The sequence below is a fragment of the Protopterus annectens genome, chromosome 14.part0, assembly GCF_019279795.1.
Source record: "Protopterus annectens isolate FY-2018-M chromosome 14.part0, PAN1.0, whole genome shotgun sequence".
Lineage (NCBI taxonomy): Eukaryota > Metazoa > Chordata > Ceratodontiformes > Protopteridae > Protopterus > Protopterus annectens.
Window position 1 is genome coordinate 854,521,443 of NC_056748.1, and position 16,359 is coordinate 854,537,801.

At 44.2% G+C, this 16,359-nt stretch overlaps 1 protein-coding gene across 4 annotated transcripts in view; it reads left to right on the forward strand.

Moving 5' to 3' along the window:
• Positions 1 to 16,359, forward strand: part of LOC122789298 (nucleolar and coiled-body phosphoprotein 1-like) — a 1,070,760-nt gene that overhangs the window by 1,041,984 nt on the left and 12,417 nt on the right. For 3 of the 4 annotated variants that reach the window (XM_044056613.1, XM_044056615.1, XM_044056614.1), the window contains one exon: positions 6,012 to 6,101. In XM_044056613.1, the coding sequence (XP_043912548.1) occupies positions 6,012 to 6,101 (90 nt within the window). The remainder of the gene's footprint in view (positions 1 to 6,011; positions 6,102 to 16,359) is intronic. The other variant, XM_044056617.1, reaches the window with a different exon arrangement.

Consider the following 16,359-nt stretch of genomic DNA (forward strand, 5'->3'; position numbering starts at 1 on the left):
ATGCTCCTTTACAGTCTGATGTGTTGTTTGGACCGCCTGTGGAAGCAGTTTTAAAGAAAATGGAGGACAAAGCTAAGTCTATGCAGACTGTTAAAGATTTTTGCAGGTGCAGCCTCCAAGTTTAGTAGAAATTGGCCTGCTAAGGGGTGGACATATCCTGCTTATGGTTCCCAGTCTAGGGGTAGGTCTAGTCGTGGTAGGGGCAGGGCTCAAGGTTCGTTTAGGCCTAGATCAGACAGTTCACCTGCTCAGACTTCTGGTGAGGGCAGGGGTCAGTCCTTTCGTAAGCAGAACCAATGACCTGCCTTTTCAGCTGCCAGTGGATTCTCGTCTGGCAGCTCCTTTGGGAGGAAGATTGTCTCTTTTCAAAGAAAATTGGGATTTAATCACTCAAGACAGATGGGTGCTGGATATCATTCACCACGGGTACAGATTTTATTTCCACACAATGCGCCCTTTCAAAGGCATGCCAGATGTTCCTCCTCCACAAAGAAAAGAGGCTCACAAGCAAGTTTCTCAGTTACTCCAGATAGGGGCTATTCAGCCAGTCCCTGTATCAGAAAGGGGCTTCGGATTTTATTCTCGGCTGTTCCTAGTACCAAAGAAGGGGAACACGTGGAGACCAATTTTGGATTTATCTCTCCTCAACACTTATCTGGACATTCCCAAGTTCAAGATGTTGACGTTACAGCAACTGTTACCTCTGCTGGGCAAGGATCACTGGATGGTAACTTTGGATCTCAAGGAAGCTTACCTTCATGTGCCCATAAGGCTAAGTTGCAGAAAGTATCTGCGGTTTCAACTGGAGATTTTCATTATCAGTTCTCTGCATTGCCCTTTGGCTTATCTACTGCCCAGAGTATTCACAAAGGTTCTGGCTCCAGTGATAGCTTACTTCAGGCTTCAAGGCATTCAAATTTATCCTTACTTGGACGACTGCCTGATTCTGGCTCAAGAAAAGGAACTCCTTCTACAGCATCTGGAATATGTCATAGCAGTGCTAAGATGCCTAGGGTATTCTGTGATCGAAATAAAGTCCAGTCTAGTACCCTCTCAAGACATGTGCTTTCTGGGTGTGAGACTGAATACAGCAGCCCAGATGGCCTTTTAACGCCGGACAAACAAAAGAGTCTGTCACTTTACTTCCATCAACTATCTCATCAGTCCGTGCTGACTGCAAGGACAGTCCTTCAAGCATTAGGGTTCATGGCATCTTGTATTCTGGTGCTTCCCAATGCCAAACTGCATATGAGGAAGCTGCAATGGTATCTCAAAATGTATGGACACAGCACTGCCAAGATTTGGACACTGTCATTCAAATAATACCTTGCCTTCAAAAGGAATTCTTGTGGTGGGCTCAGGAATGTCACCTAAACAAGGGACTCTCTGTGACCCGGCCAGAGGCGAGTCAGATTTTAACGACAGATGCCTCGGACACTGCTTGGGAGCTCATCTAAATGGAAAGTGGATACAAGACAAGTGGCCTGCCAGACTACAGCATCTACATATCAACATGAAGGAGATGTTAGCAGTCCAGTTTGCATTGATGGCGTTCAAGGAGTTACTTCTTCCAGGGCAGGTGTTGATTCTAACAGACAACACAACTGTCATGTGGTACATCAACAAGCAAGGGGAACACATTCTTATCCTCTATGCAGGCAAGCAATGATTTTATGGGAGACTGCGTTAAGCCTGCAACTGACTCTTCAGGCAAGGTTTCTGCCAGGAGCACAGAACTCCCTAGCAGATGCATTAAGCAGACAAATCATGGATCCCCACAGTGGAAACTGGATCTTCATGTATTTCAGAAATTGACAGTGTCATGGGGAACTCCAGACATAGATCTGTTCGCTTCTCCACTAAACCACCAGCTGCCAAAGTATTGCACAAAGGGGTTTCATCACACAGCTTGGAAAGTGGATGCTCTGTCTTTCAGTTGGAAAAACCTTCATGTCTATGCCTTTCCACCTCTACCTCTTCTTCCAAAGGTATTACTAAAGGTCAGACGGGACAGGCCAAGGATGATTTTGATAGCTCCAGATTGGCCTCGGCAACACTGGTACCCACTTCTAAGGAGTCTTGTAAAGAAGCCTCCATGGTCTTTACCTCTGATTCCTCATCTGTTATCTCAAAAGGACGGTCATCTGCTCAATGTCAAGCTTCAATCTCTTCATCTCACAGCTTGGCATATTCTGTGTTGAAGCATGGTAGGTCTCAGCTTCCTCAACAAGTTTTAAATGTGATTATGGAAGCTAGAAGGCCTAGTACTAGGAGAGTGTACAGAAAAATGGAAGAGATTTTTGTTTTGGAGTACAGCAAAGAATTTGGAGATTTCAGAGCCTAATTTGAGTGTGGCTCTTCAATATCTTACTGAATTATTGGACAAAGGTTTGTCCTTCTCTTCCATAAAGATTCATGCTGCAGCAATTTCAGCTCACTATGATTGTGACCCACCTTTGTTTTCGCATCCTTTGTTCAAGCAGTTTCTTAGAGGGGCAAAGAATATAAGACCCCACGTGAGCTCCTACCCCTGCTTGGGATCTCAATTTTGTGTTGGAAAAACTTACTCTACAACCTTTTGAGCCTGCAGCTACTGCTGAATTGAAATATTTGTCATGGAAGACTGCTTTTCTGTTGGCTATTACTTCTGCAAGAAGGGTGTCTGAGTTGCAGGCCCTTATGGCAGTAGAGCCCTTTTGATTTTCCATATGGACACGGTATCATTACGCACTAATCCTTCCTTTATGCCTAAGGTGGTTTCCAGGGTGTCTTTAAACCACTCTATTCACTTGCCTACGTTTTGCAGATCCTCAAAATAAAGGGGAAAAGATTTTGCACACTTTAGATGTACACAGGCAATTGCGTTATTATCTGAGCAGGACTAAAGATTTTAGGCAGTCTCAGCAGTTACTTGTTTCTTTTGCTTTGAGTTCACAGGGCAAGCCTGTGTCAAAACAAACTATTTCTAGGTGGATTGGCTTTTGCATTGCATTTTGTTATTCCCATCATGGCAAAGAGGTTCCAGCTGGGATTAGGCCTCATTCCACTAGGGCTACTGCCACTTCAACAGCATTTCTAAGGGGTGGCAACTAAGGATATTCTGGAAGCAGCTACTTGGAGTTCAGTGCATACTTTTCTAGGCATTATCACCTGCCTATATACTCTAAGAGTAGAGCTGGTTTTGCCACAGCTGTTTTACAAGGCATGTTGTCAGCTCCTGCTACTTTATAATTTGCCAGCCTCCCTTACCTCTGCTTTGGGATTCTACCCAATTGTCAGGACTGCAGCAAGGGAAGACGAAGAACATAGTACAGTTTTGTACCTACCATAAATGTAGATGTTCGAGGATTCCCTTGCTGCAGTCCAATTTACCCTCCCTCCTTCCCCTCTGTGTTTCAGGGTGGTTGTGTAGCTGAGTTTACATGCTTATACTTTTTGTATATGTATTACTGTATATATTGTACATGTTTATTGGTGCAGGTTGTTTTTGGGACTTGTCTTTTTGGGTCTTCTGACATCTGGGGCAAGAAAAGACTGAGGAAATGGCGTCGGTCATGCGCATTAGTACCCTGACGTACTGACGCCAGTCTAAGGCGCCATGACCGACGTCAGCCTTATACTCTGGTATTCGGGCCGACTGGGACGCGGACTATACCCAATTGTCAGGACTGCAGCAAGGGAATCCTCGAACATCTACATTTATGGTAGGTACAAAACTGTACTTTTCTTCTATTAGCTGGGGATATCTGTTATGGTGTATCTGTTTATTACTGTTGTGCATGTCTGGAATTTTTTATCCATTCACCAAATTTAGCCTTCTTTGGAGGGCACCTGGCATCTGGGGCAAGAAACACTGAAGAAGATGGCGTCGGCGGATGCCTTTATACCCCAGCCGCTCTGACGTCGGGGAGTAGGTGACATCGGCCGACGCCGGACCCGGACTTTGGAATCCAGCCGACTGAAGGGCTGCCTGAGGCAGGACAACCCATATGTCAGGACTGCAGTTGCATATCTATCGGACATCTACATTTATGGTAGGTACAAAACTGTACTTTCTTGCATATACTTTGTAGTATGGTGGTCGTAGTGCAGATTTCCCAAACAGGTTCTACCTCTACTTTAAGTGGAATGGTAGTTTTGGTACTTCAGCTGGGGCATTTGAACTGCCACACAGCATTGCCGTCAGATTTAGGAGTCCGATTATGTAACATTGCGTTTGCTCAAGCCACTGACTTTTTTTTTGGTCTGACACATGCACGGTAATATTTTAACATACTGGCAAACTTCTCCCCCTCCATTTACTATACAGCTTTTCTTGTTTTGAACACTTAATGTTGTTTTAATGAAAATTAGTTTAGAATTTTTAGCACATTTCATGGAATAGCTCAAAAAGGCCTAAAAAGGTATTTGAGATGTAGATGTGTAGTGCATTAACTTTTTGGATAGAAAATGGTATTGCAGCAGTTAGTGAGTGTTAAGGTAAATCTGTATGCTGTAGGAAGCGCTTCATTGCTTTAGATTTTATCACTGCTTCAGTAGTTTCATATATTTATGTACTGAATAGGATAGTGGGGTATAAAAGACAACTGTCTTACAAAAGCCCCCAATTGAAGTGGGAGCCAAGGAGAAATAAATGAATGGTTTGAGGAACCAAAAACCAGTCTCGCCCATCTGCAGCTGAGGCATTTCAGACAATTGAGGTGGTAAAGGCTTCTTAGAAGGCTTTTTCTGGTTGAAGTAAAGGATTGAGGAACTAGTAGGCTGTTTAGTGAAGCAGAAAGACTCCTGAATCCCAGGATGCCTGGCAGTAGCAGCCTGTCAGAACAGGTAAGCATTTGAATGTATTCTCCCCAAAAAAGCTGACTCTTCTCTGTTGCATACCGCTTTCTCAGAGGCGATCTCTGTCTAACATACAGAGCCATGTCCAACCCAGAGTTGTTGAACATGCTCCATCTTAGCAAAACCAAATCTACTCGAGCTACACGCTCTAGGGATAAAAACCTCAACACAACAATGAATAGAACATGCTGGAGGGATATATTCCCTTCGCAGAGACTTCCCTTACTATGGAACAGGGTCCCGATCTACATAACAGAGCCCCTCACTATTCCTCTTCAAGAGGAACCTTGATGAGGGGATGGGTAACAGTTCACACCGGGGATCACACCAACAGCACTACTAGATAGGGGCCAAGGGGTACTAGCTGCTAGTACAAGGGTCTAGGGAACTACTAAAGGGGCGGGGAATACCGCACAATGTGGCTGGGCTAATATATGCCTTGGGGCAGATAGCCCAGTACCAACCTATGAACCTATTAAAAAAAAAAAAAAAAACCTGAAAAGCAGTTACCTCACAGAAGTAATTACACAAGTTTTCGTAAGGGAAAAAAAACAGGATTTAACAACCCTTTCCCTCAAAAGTAAAAACTTTAACAGGCACGTTAAACTTTGTGACAGTCTATAAAAACATTTTCTTAGCTTAAAAATTTTATAGTTCACTTTGTCATAAACAAAATGAGGGTTTTTCCCCCAAAATGAACTCCTCTGCCCAGCAATGGAAAAGTGAGCTTAAATAATCCTCAACAAAACACAAGAGCACTCTTCTGTGGCAGGAAAGCTCTGGAAGGCTTGGTGTCCAAACTACTCTTCATTTTAGTTCAAGCTGGTTAAAGCTTTTGGAATGGAAGGTACCCTTAAGCTGTTAAAGCTGGTCAGCTGTTGTATCCTTTCCTTGGCAGGATGTAGCCTGGATTGCCAAGCCTACTGCGGCAGTGGTCATTTGAATGTCTGCTGTTGTGGTAAGTTTACTTGCACTAATGTATGTTTCATAAGGAAAAAGTGATGCACATGATGCTGTGATTAAATGTAAGTGATGTGTAATAAATGTGTAAACATAATGTAATGTTTATAATTTGTGAGGTCATGGGGCTAATAGCTGGAGAGGCAGAATCTCTCTAGAGCATGTACATATTTCTAAATCAGTTTTTGTCATTCCTTTGTGCATTTTCAAAGACACCTGTAAGTAATACTCCTTTCCGTAGAGTAAGAGAAGAAGAGATTGATGTTGACCTTCGACTGGCCAGCAACTCCTTTGACGCAAAGGTAACTCCTTTTATGGAACATTCATTTATTTTTTATTTAAATTTGACATTATTGCTTGACTTTGTTTATAATGCTCACAAGTAGAATTGCAAATGAATTGTTTTGGTAAATGGGTAATTAGAATATTAGTGTCTTGTGTAAAGAACCTAGTACTTGAATGTCTTGTGTAACCGTGAAAATGAGTAGTAACTTGCATTTTACTGCACAGTTTCACTTCTGGTTTTCCCAAGTGCACCTCATCACTTGGCAGCAGAAAAAAATGCAGCAGAATTTCTTATGTGCACACCTTTTTGTAGACGGAAGTAAAATGCAATACGCTAAGGTTTCCGTAACTTAGCACTGGCTCGTGTTGAATCTGACACAAAACACCATGTCTGGGATTGTGACGCTGATATTGCAGCACATGCAGTTTGTCTGTTTTTAACTCTGACAACCACCCATAGTAATAGAAACAGAATGTGTGCCAATTCAACACTGTTGGGATTTCATTTGATATTGGTGCTAATCTCTCGTATGCAAGTGTTTGTAATAAGAGCATTAAGTTTTTCTAGCAAAAAGTTTGACCAAAGATGCCACACTTGCAGTTAAGTCTTCTGCATTCCTAGGTTGGCAGTATTTTTGTTTTACTTCTGCACTATAGTAGTAAGAAAATTGCATTCTTCCTGGGGTGTGCATATTGTGCTACTACACAGCAGCCTAGGAGTGCGAGCAACACGTCTTTTTGCATTTCCAAGCTTTTGGTACAGAATTTGTCATGGAAAAAAATCTCACCTTACAAATGTTTCCAAGTGCCAAGTCAGTCACAGAAGCCACAACCACACAGGCACTGGCTTGATTTCATGGCATTTAGCATGTTTAGCATTACAAATATGCTAGTGATTCAACACTGTCACCTCACCCAGAGAGTGGAAAGAGGGAGGTTTGAAGGTTTCCCTCCCTTCCCTTTAAGACGGCAGAAATTGTGGATAATCAGAGCAGAAATCGGCAGAAGGGGGTTTCTTGTGTGATCCCTGGATGCTAGAACATCAAACGTGAATGAGCCCCACTTTTAGACCCTGGTCACATTACTTCATGCAAGTCTGCCACTTAGTTGGCTTTCTGTCCATACCCACACATCCTTCTCATCAAGGTGATTCTTATTCTTGACTGGAGAGTAGTGAGAGGTGCACCCTCAGCAGCCACCTTGGGTAAATGATGTTGCCTAGTTTGTGCACCCCCTTCTTTTGTGGTCAGGTGGTTGTCTCATGCTTTTGTGCCCAGTCCTGTGATGCGAGCCCACAAATCTCCATACACACTGTGGTAGCATTTAGAACTGAGAGTTGCTGTTGAACCCCCCCCAAGGGTCAGAGAAGATGTTAGCTGCCCCAGGTATGTGATGGTCCTGTTGCACGAGTAGGTCTTATGGTTCCCTTGTCTTACTGTTCCAGCCTGAGCAGTTTGCTATCTCCTAGTTCAGTGTTTAGTGGCACCTGCCATTACTGGAGTACACTTTCAAAAAGGCATTGCGTGATATTAGTAATAGGCCCCATCTAGACTACCTTCACCACCATTTATTTTTCTGTTTGTGCTGGCATCCCATCATGTCGTCCTATCTTTTTTTTTTTTTTTTTTTTTTTTTTTTTTTACTGAGCATAGTCTGTCCTGTGATATAGGTGTTCCAATTCTGGAATAATCACTGACATTGCTTCCCCAACCAAATCATTCTTCCTCTGGAATGATATTCCATGGACTGGCTTTTGCCCCGTGTCTGTTATAACAGCGAACAATCAAAAAGATCGGACGCTGTTGCATCGAACCCAAAACAGCGAAAACGTAAATGAGCGAACTACTAGAACGACTTTTTTCCCCAGGGAAAAAAAATTGCTGCCCCCCCCCCCAAAAAAAAACCACACAACACTAAGTGAGGGGCTGTGCCCCCCCCCCGACTTAAATATAACCACTCCGAGATCGCACCACAGTGCTGAAAACTGCAAAGTGACGGAAGAGGCCAAGCGACTTCTTTCCCGGGGAAAGAATTTGCATAAAAACTGCTTCGTCATTTTGCTTTGACATTTGCAGTTTGACCAAGATGTATTCGACAGAATGCGTCTTCGATCTTCTGATAGGAACCCTTTTGTCCTAACCCCCCCCCCTGTTTTTCTCCGATTTGTTTTTTGAATATCTAGATAAGGAAGAGTTGCCTTAGAATTGAATCTGCTCTCAAAGGATAAGGCTTGTAAAATATTGCACATTAACTACAAAAATCAATCAGGAGGGGTCGGAAAAGATTGGGAAGAGAGATTAGTTATACATTCCATAAAGAAACAATGGCAGGATATGTATATGGCAACCAAACAAGCGACAAAGTCTAGAAGATTTAGAATTTTTGGCTGGAAATGTTTGCATGAATACTTTTGTCCCCCAAGTAGACTCAACATTTTTTCGTCAAGTAGGTAGCAAGTTGTGATTGGGAAGTAAGAGGTAACTGGGAATGAGTGTTTTGGGAGTGTAATCAGTTGGAAGACTTGAAAAAAATTTCCTGCATCAAACTCAGTAATACTAGGTGACAAAATGAATGTAACGAAGGAAATTAATTTTTGAGCTGGGTCAAAGGACTGAATTGCCTAGACTTAGTAAGGCCTTGTTAAGCTTATTTCTGATGGCTGCCAAAAAAGCAACTACTGGAAAATGGAAATCAAAATCTAAACTGACTATACTTGGAAGTGGTGAATATTGTAAGAGATAAGATGACAGAAGTGGGATCTTTGGAAAGGGATAGGAGTAAATTATGTAGAAATGGAAACTGGGAACAATACCTGCAGAAAAATGAGTGGTGGTGAGGTTTGAGAAGGCAGGAGTTGAATAAACAATGTTTAGATTTGTTTTTGTCTTTCGGCTTTTCTCGGTTAGGGGTCGCCACAGCGGAACTCTGGTCCACTAATGATTGGCAGTAGATTTTTACATACTGGCTTGCCGGGCCTAACGCACAACCTTCAACGAAGGAACGCCCATTCACGCATGTCTCCACACAGAAGACGCTCTAACTGAGAATCGAACGGGCAACGTCTAACTGTGCGGCAACAACGCTACTGCAGCACCACCACATGTTTAGGTTACATATCCTATATATATATATATATTTTGTAAACTGGAAGCATGTTGATTTTGCTTGTCAGATGTTCTTCATTCCACATTGCTGCAGTCCTAACAATTGGGTAGTCCGCTGTCCAGTCGGCCCGAATACCAAAGTATATGGCTGACGTCGGTCACGGCGCATTAGGTCAGGGTACTAATGCGCATGACCGACGTCATATCCTCAGTCTTTTTTGCCGCATGGTCCGATGCAGAAGCAATTTTGCGAGTGCAGGTTGGCGTTCTGAAAGTTTCTGAAGCCAGAGTTTCAGACCGAATCAAAGTTGGCTAAGTACCCCGTTGGGGAATATTTTGTTTTTTTCTTGCCTCAGTATTTAACCGGATGTCAGAAAAAGTGAATAACTGTATTTCTTGTGGGAAACAGATACCTCATAGGGATTACCATACTTTGTGTATACCTTGTTTAGGGCCTGAGCACGACGTTGTTGGATGCCGCTCTTGTGCTAGGTTTAACAAACGCACTATTAAGAGAAGGTTAGACTGTGCCAGGTTAGTGTTTGGGAAGCGTTGTAACTATAAAATGCCGTCGGATGCTCCGGCGCTTCGCTAAAAAACGCAAGGACAAAACAGCAAGGCCTAGAGTGGAAGAACCGACAGTCCTAGACGTCGGTTCTTTAGAGGGCTCAGTGGAGCCGGAGGTTTTGCCAGGTGTTTCTTTGGAGTCTCAGGGAGAGACTTTACTGTTACAGGATGTTTCCTCTCAGGAAGTAGGCCAGGCTGAGGGGGCTTCTCAGGTGGCTGTTCTTCCCTCTCTTCCTAAGGTGGTTAGAGCCTCCCCTTCTGTTTCCAAGGCTTCTTTGAGGGGCAGGCCTAGTTTTGCTTCAGTGGGGGTTTCTCCTAGTGCTTCAAGGTCTTTGCCTAAGAAACATATGCTTCAAATGGCAGAGGATTTGATTACTATGATTAGGGGTTCTATGCCCCCTCCTGATAAGAGGCCTAGGGTGGAACCTGAGTTTGAGAGTTTTGAGCAATGCTCGAGGCTTCTGAGTCTTCTGAAGACTTGCAGGAGTACCCTCCTTATTCTGATTCTGATGTGGATGATTCTACTCCTTCAGCTTCTCCTCCTGAGGATTTTTCATTTTCAGAGACTCTGCATTCCATGAGGGAGCATTTTAAATGGGAAGGTCAAGATTTCTCCGATTCCAGGAAAAGGCTTAGGGAATTCTTGTTTTTACCCCAGCATAGGCCTTTAGCTATACCTCCTGTTTTGAATGTGGTGGAAGATGTTTTTGCAGAGGCTTCCCTGAATCCTGATTCTTTGCCTCCTGCCCCAGTTAAACCGGATAGGTATTATAGGGTGCCTGAAGCTCATAAGTATCTTTTTAAGAGTCCTAGGGCAGACCCGGAAACTGTCTCTCAGGGGCCCAAAGGTGTGAAGGCCTCAGTTGTTAAAAATCCTGTCCCTCCTGATAAAGAGGCAAGGGCTTTGGATTAGATGGGGAAAGAAAGTGTATACTTCTTCCACTTTAGCCATGAGGGCGTTGAATTGTCAGTTTCACATGTTGAAATATCAGAATTATCTTCTTTCTCAGTTGAAATCTAAGGTGGATGCTTTGGCGGAAGGTATTGAGTGTAAAGAGTTGCAGGATTTAGTTCATGTGTCTGAACAGGTGGGTAAACATTCCTTGCAATGTGGTTTTGATGCTGTGCAGGCCTCCTCCAGGGTGGCTGCCACTGGTTCTGTTCTTCGTAGGCACGCCTGGTTGAGAGATCAGAATTTAGCTGAGCATGTTAAGACACGGATTTTGGATGCTCCTTTGCAGTCTGATGTGTTTGGTTCGCCTGTAGAAGCAGTTTTGAAGAAAATGGAGGACAAGGCTAAGTCTATGCAAACTGTTAAAGATTTTTTGCAGGTGCAGCCTCCGAAGTTTAGTAGAAATTGGCCTGCTAAGGGATGGACTTATCCTGCTTATGATTCCCAGTCTAGGGGTAGGTCTCGACGTGGTAGGGGCAGAGATCAGGGTTCTTTTAGGCCTAGGATAGGGAGTTCCCCTGCTCAGACTTCTGGTGAGGGCAGGGGTCAGTCCTTTCGTAAGCAGACCCAATGTCCTGCCTTTTCAGCTGCCAGTTCATTCTCGCCTGGCAGCACCGTTGGGAGGAAGACTGTCTCTTTTCAAAGAAAATTGGGATTTAATTACCCAAGACAGATGGGTTCTGGATATCATTCACCACGGTTACAGGTTTTATTTCCATACCTTGCCTCCTTTCAAAGGCATGCCAGACATTCCTCCTCTACAAAGACAAGTGGCTCACAAGCAAATTTCTCTGTTACTCCACATAGGGGCCATTCAGCCGGTTCCTGTGCCAGAAAGGGGCCTAGGATTTTATTCTCGCCTGTTCCTAGTACCAAAAAAGGGGAACATGTGGAGACCAATTCTGGATTTATCTATCCTCAACACTTATCTGGACATTCCCAAGTTCAAAATGTTGACGTTACAACAGCTTTTACCTCTGCTGGGCAAGGATCACTGGATGGTAACTTTAGATCTCAAGGAGGCTTACCTTCATGTGCCTATAAGACTAAGTTGCAGAAAGTATCTGCGTTTTCGAGCTGGAAATTCTCATTATCAGTTCTCTGCATTGCCCTTTGGCTTATCTACTGCGCCCAGAGTATTCACAAAGGTTCTGGCTCCAGTGATAGCTTACTTCAGGCTAAAAGGAATTCAAATCTATCCTTACTTGGACGATTGCCTGATTCTGGCTCAAGGAAAGGAAGACCTTCTACAGCATTTGGAATATGTCATAGCAGTGCTAAGATGCCTAGGGTATTCTGTGAGCGAAATAAAGTCCAGTCTAGTACCCTCTCAAGACATGTGCTTTCTGGGTGTGAGACTGAATACAGCAGCCCAGATGGCCTTTTTAACCCCGGACAAACAAAAGAATCTTTCCAGTTACTTCCATCAACTATCTCTTCAGTCCGGGCTGACTGCAAGGACAGTCCTTCAAGCCTTAGGGTTCATGGCATCTTGTATTCTGGTGCTTCCCAATGCCAAACTGCATATGAGGAAGCTACAATGGTATCTCAAGAATGTATGGACACAGCACTGCCAGGATTTGGACACTGTCATTCAAATAATACCTTGCCTTCAAAAGGAATTTTTGTGGTGGGCTCAGGAATGTCACCTAAACAAGGGACTCTCTGTGACCCGGCCAGAGGCGAGTCAGATTCTAACGACAGATGCCTCAGACATTGCTTGGGGAGCTCATCTAAATGGAAAGTGGATACAAGACAAGTGGCCTGCCAGACTACAGCATCTACATATCAACATGAAGGAGATGTTAGCAGTCCAATTTGCATTGATGGCTTTCAAGGAGTTACTTCTTCCAGGGCAGGTGTTGATTCTAACAGACAACACAACTGTCATGTGGTACATCAACACACAAGGGGGAACACATTCTTACCCATTGTGCAGGCAAGCAATGATTTTATGGGAGACTGCGCTCAGCTTGCAACTAACTCTTCAGGCAAGGTTTCTGCCAGGAGCACAGAACTCCTTAGCAGATGTGTTAAGCAGACAAATCATGGATCCCCACGAGTGGAAACTGGATCTTCATGTATTTCAAAAGTTGACAGTGTCCTGGGGAACTCCAGACATAGATCTGTTCGCTTCTCCACTAAACCACCAGCTGCCAAAGTTTTGCACAAAGAGGTTTCATCACACAGCTTGGAAAGTGGATGCTCTTTCTTTCAGTTGGAAAAATCTTCATGTGTATGCGTTTCCACCTCTGCCTCTTCTTCCAAAGGTGCTTCTAAAGGTCAGACAAGACAAGCCAAGGATGATTTTAATAGCTCCAGATTGGCCTCGGCAGCACTGGTACCCACTACTGAGGAGTCTGGTAAAGAAGCCTCCATGGCCTTTACCCTTGATTCCACACCTGTTGTCTCAGAGAGACGGTCACCTGCTCAATGTCAAGCTTCACTCTCTTCATCTAACAGCCTGGCATATTCTGTTTTGAAAGACAGCGGGTCTCAACTTCCTCAACAAGTTTTAAATGTGATTATGGAAGCCAGGAGACCTAGTACAAGGAAGGTGTACGCAGAAAAATGGAAGAGATTTTTATTTTGGAGTGCAGCAAACAATTTGGAGATTTCGGAGCCAAATCTGAGTGTGGCTCTTCAATATCTTACTGAGTTATTAGACAAAGGTTTGTCTTTCTCTTCCATTAAGATTCATGCTGCAGCAATATCAGCTCACTATGATTGTGACCCACCATTGTTTTCGCATCCTTTGTTCAAGCAATTTCTTAGAGGGGCAAAGAATATAAGACCCCCACGTAGAGCTCCTACTCCTGCTTGGGATCTCAATTTTGTGTTGGAGAAACTTACTCTACAACCTTTTGAGCCTCATGGCTACTGCTGAACTGAAATACTTGTCATGGAAGACTGCTTTTTTGTTGGCCATTACTTCTGCAAGACGGGTTTCTGAGTTACAGGCCCTTATGGCGGTTGAGCCTTTTTTGATTTTTCATAAGGACAGGGTATCATTACGTACTAATCCTTCCTTTATGCCTAAGGTGGTTTCTAGTGTGGCTTTAAACCAAACTATTCATTTGCCTACTTTCTATGCAGATCCCCAAAATAAAGGGGAAAAGATTTTGCACACTTTCGATGTACACAGGCAATTGCGTTATTATTTAAGTAGGACTAAGGAATTTAGGCAGTCTCAGCAGTTGTTTGTTTCTTTTGCTTTGAGTTCGCAGGGCAAGCCTGTGTCAAAACAAACTATTTCTAGGTGGATTGGATTTTGCATTGCATTTTGTTATTCCCATCATGGCAAAGAGATTCCAGCTGGGATTAGGCCTCATTCCACTAGGGCTACTGCCACTTCAACAGCATTTCTAAGGGGGGTGGCTACTAAGGATATTTTGGAGGCAGCTACTTGGAGTTCAGTGCATACTTTCTCTAAGCATTACCACCTTCCTCTCTACTCTAAGTCTAGGGCTGGTTTTGCCACAGCTATTTTGCAAGGCATGTTATCAGCTCCTGCTTCCTTATGATTTGCCAGCCTCCCTTACCTCTGCTTTGGGATTCTACCCAATTGTTAGGACTGCAGCAATGTGGAATGAAGAACATAGTACAGTTTTGTACCTACCATAAATGTAGATGTTCGAGGATCCACATTGCTGCAGTCCAATTTACCCTCCCTCCTTCCCCTCTGTGTTTAGGGGTGGTTGTGTAGGTGAGATTATTTTCTGGTACCTTTGTATATATTGTATATATTTTTGGTGCAGGTATGTTTGGTGTGTTTTGGTATTGGCCTTGTCTTTTTAGGGTCTTCTGACATCTGGGGCAAGAAAAGACTGAGGATATGACGTCGGTCATGCGCATTAGTACCCTGACGTACTGACGTCAGTCTAATGCGCCGTGACCGACGTCAGCCATATACTTTGGTATTCGGGCCGACTGGACAGCGGACTACCCAATTGTTAGGACTGCAGCAATGTGGATCCTCGAACATCTACATTTATGGTAGGTACAAAACTGTACTTTTCATTAGGTGGACACAGTTTAGTAGGCCAGGTGTTTTGACGTCTTTAACAGCATAGCAACATTTTGTGTTACAGCATGTCCTATTCACATGTTGCAGTATTCTGTACAGTTTTCTCCTCTTGCTTACCTGAACATCCGGCCGGTATACAAAAGTTTGCAGTCACTGCATGGTGTGTGGGGCAACTGTCGTGGCTAGCAGAGTGTGGCCCATAAGTGGCTTTTGTACACACCAGACTTCCCGCCAGTCGAATGTCAGGTGTTCCTGCCTTCCCAGCCATCCGATCTTTGAAAAACTCAGATAAGTACCCTATTGGGAAGCCTTTACTTGAGTCATTGCAAGTTTTGCTTGTTCATGTCATCCAGAAAGGGCAAGTGTAAGTTTAGCTGTCAGATACCCCACAAAGACACCCATGAACTCTGTTCTGTTTAGGGAAATCACACTACTACAAAGCCTGCTTGTATCTGCCAGACCTTTGTACCAAAGACCTTACGTAGCAGACATTCTTGCACTCAGCCTCTACCTTGAGAACCAACGTCTGAAACTGCGTTCGGTATGGAGGGACCTTCAGCTTGCCTACTGAATTGCCTAAGAAAAAGGCCAAGACCACAAAGCCTGTTACTGTGCCTCCCCCATCCGACACTCAGCCTGTGGCTGACTGCCTGTACGATCGCTCTGGCACTGCTGTTCTGGGTATAGCGGGTACTGTAACGGAAGCCGCAGAACCCTGTGCGGAAGGTATGTTCCTCAAAGGCTCTGCGGATGTCTGTATTTGCCGACGGGGAACCAAGGCTCTCAGCAGACCAGGCTGATCCCCTCCGCTCCTTCATAGTAGTTTGGTTCTAGGCTTTACCCTAAAAAGAAAGAAGAGAATGCATACCTGTCCTGTTAGGGAAAGCCAACCAGATTGGCAGGCTTTTTCACAAAGTCTCTAATGCATTCATGGCCTTGCGGCCTAGTGCCCCAAGGTCTTACCCAGTCCCCCCTCCAGTTCTGAGCCCCTAGGCCTCAGAATCCTCACTGGTGGAAGAGAAAGAGTACTTTGATTCTTCCTCAGAAGAATCTTACACCTCCCCAACTCCCTTCCCCCCCTTGGATATGCGCCTCAAGAGGAAGAATCTGCTGAAGTGGATTTCCCTGCAGAAGATCTCACCTTTGGGGAAACATAGCAAAGATGAGAGCATTTCAAGTGGGACTTATCTGAGATGACTAAGGTACAAAAATGGTACTATGAGCTCCTTCAGATGGACTCCCCAGTTCCCACAGCTTTTGCACCTTTACTTCCAGCCTTTCTTGATGCTTTCCCTGCAGCATCCATGACTCCAGACTCTCAACCTCAAGCCCCCCCCCCCCCCATGACCTGATAAGTTTTACAAAGGTCCCTGAGTGTCCAGCTGCAGACCCAGCTACCATCTCAGTCTGTACTAACAAGGCTTCAAAATTACTGCCCTCTACCAATCTCCTCCCTGCTAAGGAATACAAAGCCATGGAGTGTCTGGGTAAAAAGGTATACACATCTGCGACTGGCTTTCAGAGCAGTCTGTTACCAGGCACACATGTCTAAATATGCCTTGGCCCTTTTAGAGAAAATTTCCAAACAGCTTTTGGATATCTGTGACTCCAGCAAAAGCCAAACT